The sequence below is a fragment of the Etheostoma spectabile genome, chromosome 4 (genome assembly GCF_008692095.1).
Source record: "Etheostoma spectabile isolate EspeVRDwgs_2016 chromosome 4, UIUC_Espe_1.0, whole genome shotgun sequence".
NCBI lineage: Eukaryota > Metazoa > Chordata > Actinopteri > Perciformes > Percidae > Etheostoma > Etheostoma spectabile.
Genome location: NC_045736.1, coordinates 32750025 through 32759274, shown reverse-complemented (window position 1 = coordinate 32759274; position 9250 = coordinate 32750025). Strand labels below are relative to the sequence as shown.

Sequence of the window (9250 nt, the reverse complement as noted above, 5' to 3'; positions counted from 1 at the left end):
AGGCATTTGTCCATCGGAAAGATGTTTTTGCCGTCCTTCCTACTGGATTTGGCAAAAGTTGAATTTATCAACTGGCCCCGATTGTCACTAACAAGAGAAGATACATCACATGCTCCGTTGCTCTGATTGGTTGTAGGTCTATCTGTTGCTCTAATTGGTTGTAGGTCTATCTGTTGCTCTGATTGGTTGTAGGTCTATCTGTTGCTCTGATTGGTTGGAGGTCTATCTGTTGCTCTGATTGGTTGGAGGTCTATCTGTTGCTCTGATTGGTTGTAGGTCTATCTGTTGCTCTGATTGGTTGTAGGTCTATCTGTTGCTCTGATTGGTTGTAGGTCTATCCGTTGCTCTGATTGGTTGTAGGTCTATCCAATTTCTATCCTGGTTTGGTTGAAACACCCTCCATAATCACAGCCCAGTGGAGCAGTATCAGACTCTTATTCTCACTAGAATCTGAGTAGGACCACTTCAGGCTAATTTCAAAGGATTTATCAAGGGGAACCCTGATGAAAATAAACACTGCACTTTATCAACAACAGGTGCTGAAGAGCCTTTTAACCTTTATGAATACAGTTTAGCAGTTCTTTGGCACATAGACGTTTTCTCAGCAGCTCCTGGGTGTGAAATACGAGTGTCAACAAGTAAGGGCTTCTTTTAAGAGCTGCCATTTTGCAGATGATCATTCATACAGGGAAAAATCCATCATAGAAGAGGCAGCAATAGTTTCTCTACCAACAGAAGCCTTGATAGACCAGAATACAATGCAGCCTCAACACAAGACGTTGAGGGCGCACTGGTTATACTTGGACAGAGAGACTGAGTGGACTGGTTATACTGGGACAGAGAGACTGAGTGGACTGGTTATACTGGGACAGAGAGACTGAGTGGACTGGTTATACTGGGACAGAGAGACTGAGTGGACTGGTTATACTGGGACAGAGAGACTGAGTGGACTGGTTTTACTGGGACAGAGAGACTGTAATTCTGCACCAAGGCTGAACTTCGGGACAGAGACTTCCGATACAGTATTAGGGGACCACTAAGGTCTATATAAAAGAGACTTCAGATACAGTATTAGGGGACCACTATACTATATAAAAGAACTTCAGAACAGTATTAGGACCACTAAGGTCTATAAAAGAGACTTCAAACAGTATTGGGGACCACTAAGGTCTATATAAAGAGACTTCAGATACAGTATTAGGGGACCTCTAAGGTCTATATAAAAGAGACCTCAGATACAGTATTAGGGACCACTAAGGTCTATATAAAAGAGACCTCAGATACAGTATTAGGGGACCACTGAGGTCTATGTAAAGAGACTTCAGATACAGTATTAGGGGACCACTAAGATCTATATAAAAGAGATTTCGGAAACAGTTTTAGGGACCACTAAGGTCTATATAAAAGAGACTTCAGAAACAGTATTAGGGACCACTAAGGTCTATATAAAAGAGACTTCAGAAACAGTATTAGGGACCACTAAGGTCTATATAAAAGAGACTTCAGATACAGTATTAGGGACCACTAAGGTCTATATAAAAGAGACTTCAGAAACAGTATTAGGGGACCACTAAGGTCTATATAAAAGAGACTTCAGAAACAGTATTAGGGACCACTAAGGTCTATATAAAAGCATCCAAAGAGCACCATGTCATGGGACCTTTAAACTCCCTCTCACAGTTACTACGTCAACACACGATTACGTTTTGTGTATAAATTTGACTTTTGAGTAAAATGTGTTACAGTACTTTTACTTGAGAACAGTATTCTACAAGTACTCTTTCTTTCCTTGTTTTTTTGTAGGCAATTTGGGAAATTTGTATATATGATATAGAATACGTACTGTAGTAACATATGGAGCAAAATAAGTGAGTAAACAGGGCATCAGTTTCAACACATTCTCACGGTAAATACTGACAGTTGGTCATGACCTCTTGGTGTCATTTATCAACGCTCTGGGTGTCGCTTTGGCTTAATATTTTAACGTGCTTGGTCAAAAAATAATGGACAACAAGGGTAGGGCTTTCCTTCATTTTCATGAAATCTTTGCAGGTTTTCCCACAAAAGTTGAGCAGTCAGGTGTTACAGAGACTGTCCAGTATGTGTAAATGATAGATAAAAACTCCTAACAGCCGATTTGTCCATCAGCAGTTTGAGTCCTGTCAAATTTTCCCTGGGAAATAACCAGATTCCCTTCATGTACCTTCAGCATTAGGTAAATACTCTAGTCTACATAATGTCAATTTTTCCTACCAAAATTAGCGTGTGTATTCTAAAACATAGAGTCCTTTCCTGTTTTTGTCATTCTTCTGGTAACTGTAGAACGCAGCATGGAGGCCAGTGGAAATGTTATGGTGGCTTCTTTTTTACGTCTGTGACTTATTTAGTTTCTTTTTTAAACTCGGTGCCGATTAATTTGGAACTGCTTGCACGAAGACAGACGGAAGTTGTGTCTGAGATGAGTCTCAGAACTCACCGATGGTGTCGACGAGCCGTCATTGCCGTTATGAGTGTGTCCACCTGGGTGTCATGGTTCCATTAATGCCAATACATACATGTGACTGTCCCAGGGAGTGAATGCCGATTGTAACCTTTCCCACTGCACACAAAAGCCAGATGTTAGTTGTTTTTTTGTTCTGTGGGATAGGGACTTCAGTTGAGATGACGTGAACACATCTCAAACACTGACCAGTATGCAGGGGATCATGGGAAACTGAGGGCAAAAAAGAGTTTTCTAAATTCTGGCAACAACAAGCTGCACGTCTCGCTACATTTGGACCAGTCTTTGAGCTTGGACCGACAGTGTTGGCCAGTTATGAGTTATAGAAATGTACTTCTACTTCTACTCCGCTACATTTCAGAGAGAAATATTCTACTTCTTACTCCATTACATTCATCTGACAGCTTTAGTTACTAGTTACTTTACAGATTTCTGCACACAAAACACATGCAGTGTATAAAATCTGATGTTTTATGATAAAGTAAACTAGCCAACAATATAACGGCCTACAGCTGAGATGATGAGACCATTAAACACACAACTGTTTGGATCCTCTACACTTTCTAGAGTTTTCTTTACTTTTATTACTTTAAGTACATTTTCCTGATGATCCTTACTGACGTGATGATACAGAATTTTACTTAAGTAACATTTTCAATGCAGGACTTTAAGTTATGTATGTAGAGTATGTTTAGAATGTGGTATCAGTACTTTTACTCAAATAAAGGATCTGAATACTTGTTCGACCATTGGTTTCAAAACGACACCAAACACCAAAGAAGAAGACAAACAATACTATTAAGAAGTCAAGGAGACTTCCTCAGCGACCCATTTTGCCACACTTTGACATTTGTCTTCTGCTGGGCCTCCAAAGCCAAACCTTTAGTGATCCTCTTGTCAATCTGTTATTGTTTTGTGCTGGTTTAGGTAGCACTTAACAATGACCTTTGACCCTGCACATGCTGAGGAGAGTGGAGATGGGAAGATGACGACTAAGGAAAGAAGAGAAGAACGGAGCACATTTCCCCAGAATGACTCCTTTCCCTGATCTGGGGCTTCACCTCATTATCTGAAAAACATTTCTCTCCACATGTGCTATCGATCTGCAGGCTTAAGGGACTTTTAGAGGCGCGGCAGCTTTAGGTAGCGTAAAACGGTGACCTTTGACCTTGCATGGGATTGCACTGTGTTTTTAACAAGCACCAGGTGGAGCAAGCTCCAGCGGGGTTTCAGGGAAACATGCTAGTATTTAAAAAGGGGCATTCCACCCTAAAGCTGAATTCACATGATGTGTTGAGGGTGGGAAACATTACGATGGTTTTGAATAGAAACGATAAAGTCTCATAATACATATTTTCTAATGATTTCAAAGTTGGGACAGAGAAACATAAAATAAAATGTACGATGGTTTTGTGCTGTAAGAATCCTTTTGGGCAAATATTACACAACAAAAGACAATTCAAAAAAACAGCAGTTTTACGCTCATGACAGAATTTTGTGTGTGAATATCTTGTTAACCGTCACAAATCTAAGCCTCGCTAACTATGATCATGTGATTTTTAAAGATTCAAATATTCATTTCATGACGTTGAGTGTGCTTTTATGTCAGCTGTACATGTTGCTTGTTTCTAAATCAATGACCTAATTATCAGATAATATTTTTCACATAAACAGACCAAAAGGCCTTTTATTACTACTTCATATTTTGTACATGGATCAGTATGATACTACATCACACGTCGCTGTTTTTATTGGATATCAACTTGTGAATATTGAACTCCATGTTACCTATAAAAAAGATCACAAATTGAAAGGTGAGTTCAGGTGGGATAGCCCCCACCGCCTCTCTCTCTTCCGTTTGAGGGTGTGACTTCCCAGTAACATACAGCCGCCGCTGCTTCTCTACATGACGCCAAAATACCCACAATGCTCCACAATGTGTACATTAACGAGAAAAACGTGCCAGGTGGGGTGACGTGTTAAAATAACACAAGATGTGCAGGCCTTTATGACACACGTGTGGATGTCCTGACATCTGAAAGGTTAAAGACATTTAACCCATGTGTCCCCACGTAGTAACAGGGGCGTTGTGTTGCGTCTTTATGTTCTCACCCCCGAAGGAAGGAGGGTTCCTCCAGTGTGCTGAGTGCAGACGGCTCCTGTGGTGTTGTGTAAAATTGTGTTATGTTGCATAATGGAAACATTGTTATACTTCACGTCTTTGTGTTGTTGTGTTTTTGTTTATTTTGTGTATGTGGGTTATTTTTTCATCTTGCACCCCCGAACAGATCTAGTTTCCCATTTGGAATAATAAAGTGACTGAACTGAATTGATTTGTTAAAGGGGCCCTGCCGTTTTTACTTGCATTTTTTTTAATCTGTCAGGTCCATATGTGTGTGTGTGTGTGTGTGTGTGTGTGTGTGTGTGTGTGAGTGGTGAATGTGAAGATGAACTGCTACCTCCTCTGTCAGCTCTAGCCAAAAAAAGAAATACGAGGAGAAATCAGACCAATCACAACAGCTGGTCAGTCTGATGTCATGCTGCCTGAGCTGTTAGCCAATCAGAGTCCAGCAGCTTAGCTGGTTGAATATTAATGAGAACCGGCCCAAATGGAGCTGAGTCTTCCTGCAGGCTTTGTATACCACGCTGGAATGGCTTGAAACAAGGTCACCATGGTAACCAAGTTACAGAGTCCATGGTAGAACTTCAGATATTACCACAAAGTCATGAAATACAGCTGGCAGGGCACCTTTAAAGGCAAAATGTGTCAAACCATTTAAGTAAAAACAAGTATTGTGTTGCTCATCTACAAATCCTATCCAACAGACTAAAAAAAACATCTTTGTTTGGTACAGAACCTTGCAAGTATCACACTATAATCGTTTTTATTTTAGAATGATGCTACAAGATGTATCATTGCCTACAATATCTTAAATCATATTGCAATATCAGTCAAAATAATCACAATGAGATATTTTACTATATGGTGCAGCCCCATTTAAGATTACTTTATTTGTCCTTAGGGACATTTGTGTTGGACGTACAGGCTGCCACATACACATGCATACAAATAAAGTGCAGTAACAGACATAAAACTGCATTCAAATATGTGAATTTTACGCCCTCCTGATGCCCATGATGCTGGGGATTCACGGACAGAGGGAGGATAGAGTTTTTATACCCATTCATTGGGATCATTTAGAGAAAATTCTGTTTTTGTAATTGTTGGTACAAAGTATAGACTTCAGAAATCGTGAGCACGGCATCGGTTACGTCACCTATTGGTTTGTGGACTGCGGTTTTGAAGCCAGGAGTTTGTCACCATCTTGGTTTTTAAGACTGGATGCGGTGGTTTTAACGCGAGGGTGGAGCTAGGGAGGTGAAGCAGGGGAGGGTGGAGCAGGGGAGGTGGAGCAGGAGAGGGTGGAGCAGGGGAGGTGGAGTTTGGAGGATGCTGCGGCCAAGCCAGTGTTGTACATGGTTTCACGGTGCTGTGCTAAGTTAAATGGCTAAAGGGGGAAAGTTGCCGATTTTCAACGCTTTGAGTCCTCCAAGTGGAGATTTGTCGACAGGAAACACAGACCACAGGACTCTGGAGCCGTTCATCTGCATGTACATGTACAGAAAATCTCCAGACTTCCCCTTAAGTTACCAGGTAGCGGTAGCTAGTAAGCTTTGTTGTCACGCTGAACAAGACATTTTTAGCCAAACAAAGTGTTAACTACTAAATTTGAAGTGAAAACACACAATGAGAGGGCCAAAGGTAAAGATGAAAACACGGACAACCCCAAAACAAGTTGAGGTCTACTTTAATGTCCACAGTGCCATGGTTAGCATTGCCAAGCCTCCTTTTCATCTGTCTGATTGACAGGTCAGTGTGTAACCACGCCCCTAAAGCATTTCCATAATTTACTATTTGGACATCATGCTGTATTAAAGAACTAGCGATTGAGAGCATGCACTTAGTTGTTTACTGAGGTAATAAATCAAGTGAGAAGAAGCATAATTTTCTCATAGACTTTTACAGAAACTGATTTATTTTTGGAGCCTGGGGAGTCTCCCCCTGCTGGAAATTAGATGGATTGCACCTTTATGAGCTTCACTTTTCAGACTGTTAGGCGGGGTTAGTTGTGGTGTAATATGGGTATTAGACCACAGTGTAAAGTCTCACTCTCTCTGAGTTCTCACAGGTGCTCACAATTACCTACAGTAACCTTACAGAAACACTAATGGGCAAAATAATGGGTCCAACCTCCTGACCTCTACAGTTCAATGTTCTGCTCTGAAACTTCAAACCTTTTCAGTTGTGTGTGACTTTTAACAGCTAAGGGAACCAGGTCCAGGTGTGACAGAGGGTGAACAGTGGGGAGAGTTGGGGAAGAGGGGGTGTGAGGAGGGGAAAACTGGGTACTGGGGGAGGACGAAGGGGGGAGGAAAGGATAAAATTGACAACAGAAATGAAGTGATGAATTTTGACAGCGGGACAACCTGTTTTGCCCACAGGCAGCATTTGACCCTTCGGACCTAAAAGGATTCCTCGATTCAAGCTGTTCCGATCTATTAGTTTCGAATGCCTTCATCCAAGACTCAAAAGTCATTTTGTATAATTTTCAGACAACAGTAATATGATTTTAAATAACTTTGCACACTGTCATGCTAAAAAATATGATATCCTTTTCACATTTGTTGACTTATTTTGATGCCTTGTTGCACATTAAAGGTCTCGATCTAGAATTTTCTGAAAGTTTAAACCCGCAGGCACTTTTTATGGCTTTTCGCTAAAATTTTCATCAGTTGTCATATCTTTTATTTAATCAGATATCTGATTTTTATAATGGGGTTATTCAATAATTATTTGATTTTTCTTTATTTCCTTGTGGAAACATCAGAACATAGTAGCCCCGAATTCCTGAGAACACCCGGTGTCCTGCTGCGCCATGAACTACTACAAACTAACTATTTCTAGTCATAGTTCCATTATCTTTATTGTGACTGATTTTGCCACTGTTCATCCCCCCCCCCCCAACCGGCCCGTCAGACCAAGAGCCTGGGTCTGTCCCAGGTGTCTCACTAAAAGGGAGTTTGTCCTCGCCACTTTTGCACTAAATGCATGCTCTTGGGGAATTACTGGAATTGTTGGGTCTTTCTAAATTATAAACTGTGGTCTAGACCTACTCTATATGTAAAGTGGCTTGAGATAACTCTTCTTATGATTTGCTACTATAAATAATTCACATTCAACTTGTCCTGCAGAGTAATATAAGCGTTTGATTTTGAAAAGCTGTTGAGAGATGTCTGTCTTATTAAAGGACATACTGAGCAAGACACCAACCTCTTCATTTGATGTCATACCGTTTATCCTGGATTAGATCAGAGAAATAAAACCTTGATCTTATTTTCAATTTTCATCGCACCGATAGTGAGGAGACAGGCTGTTCTGAGAAACCATTTTTTTCCTGTTTCTCTAATCTAATATTAAATACAAACAATACTGGAATAAACAGCAAAGAAAATCCACTTCAACTTTTTTTTTTACCAAGTAACACATGATGTAATTTTAGAAATAACTTGTACGTGTTATACTGTCTCGTCATGTTAAAGGTATGCTTTTTTTTTTTTTTTGCTAAATATATAATTTTGTATTATGTGCAGAATGAATACAATAGAAACTGAAGAGAGTTTACAACAAGTGAGTGCAGACATTCCCAGTTTTGCCAGTGTACTCACCGCTTTGCTTCTGCACCACGCCGGACCCCATTTTGATCACCTCACATAGGAAGGACATCACAATGGCAACGAGTCGCAAATGCATCTGGGCTGCTGGCAAGCGCCCGCTTCAGCGCCAGGCTGTGGACATCTGCGAGCACTCCAGGGGTGGCAGGTTGAGGATTTTAGTTCCACAGCGAGGGACAGAAAGAGACAAGAGTGGGGGGGAAAGAGTGCAAAGACGGGGGTGGTATGGATGGAGATGAAGCGGAGAAGATAGTCTTGCAGGGCCCAAAGCAGCGATGAAAAATAAGAGTGTAGAGGTGCGAGAAGAGAGACAAATGAGAAAATCCTCTTCTCCTTTGTCCTGTCTCACGAGGAGGATTTAAGGGCTGAGATGAGGAGACAGGCGGCCATAAACAACGAAAGGAGAGCACGGGAGAGTGGGGAAAGACCGGAGGTGAGGAGAGCAGAGAGCCTTGTCTGCTTTTCCAGACTGGCAGCTCGGAGGGAAAACTCACCATTTAACTACCACTGTCAAATTTGCGATAAACGAGCTCCACTTATCCCGTAGCCATCTTTAACCCTTTATAGGGTGCGCTCTCAGGGCCTAAGTGGTTCCATATTTCCAGCTTGATCTTTAGCCCCCTCCTCCTGGCTCTATCTATTGTTGTTCAGTCTCTTCTTTTTATTATCCTTGTTTGTCCCTTATGCCTGTATACTGGGCAAAGTGGTTATATGTAGCAATCCTATTAAATGTGGGCAGTCAGTAAACTTAATTCAAGCTGAGAGGAAGAAAAGCAGCAGGAGAAGAGCATAGCTGAGAGGTGAAAGTTTGACTGAAACTTGCCGTGTTTGTTTTGATTGATTAGTTGCCTGCGTGGGTAAGCAGTCCGGTACGTAGGAAGTCTGCGATTTACAAGTCTGAGATGTAAAGGTTGTGTTACAGGAAGACTCAGTTGTACATGCATAAGTATGAGACAACTCCACCTCTTTGGTTGGTCATAATCCTTCCTGTAAAGCCAGTTCCTGTAAAGAAAGTAA

The 9250-nt window shown here is 41.2% G+C and overlaps 1 protein-coding gene across 1 annotated transcript in view; it reads right to left on the bottom strand.

Moving 5' to 3' along the window:
- The window catches only part of rspo4 (R-spondin 4), a 41851-nt gene extending 32816 nt beyond the window's left edge, over window positions 1-9035 (bottom strand). Inside the window, exon 1 of the mRNA XM_032512665.1 lies at window positions 8228-9035. Within this exon, the coding sequence (XP_032368556.1) occupies window positions 8228-8312 (85 nt within the window). The 5' untranslated portion in view covers window positions 8313-9035. The remainder of the gene's footprint in view (window positions 1-8227) is intronic.
- Between the last annotated feature and the right edge of the window lie 215 nt (window positions 9036-9250).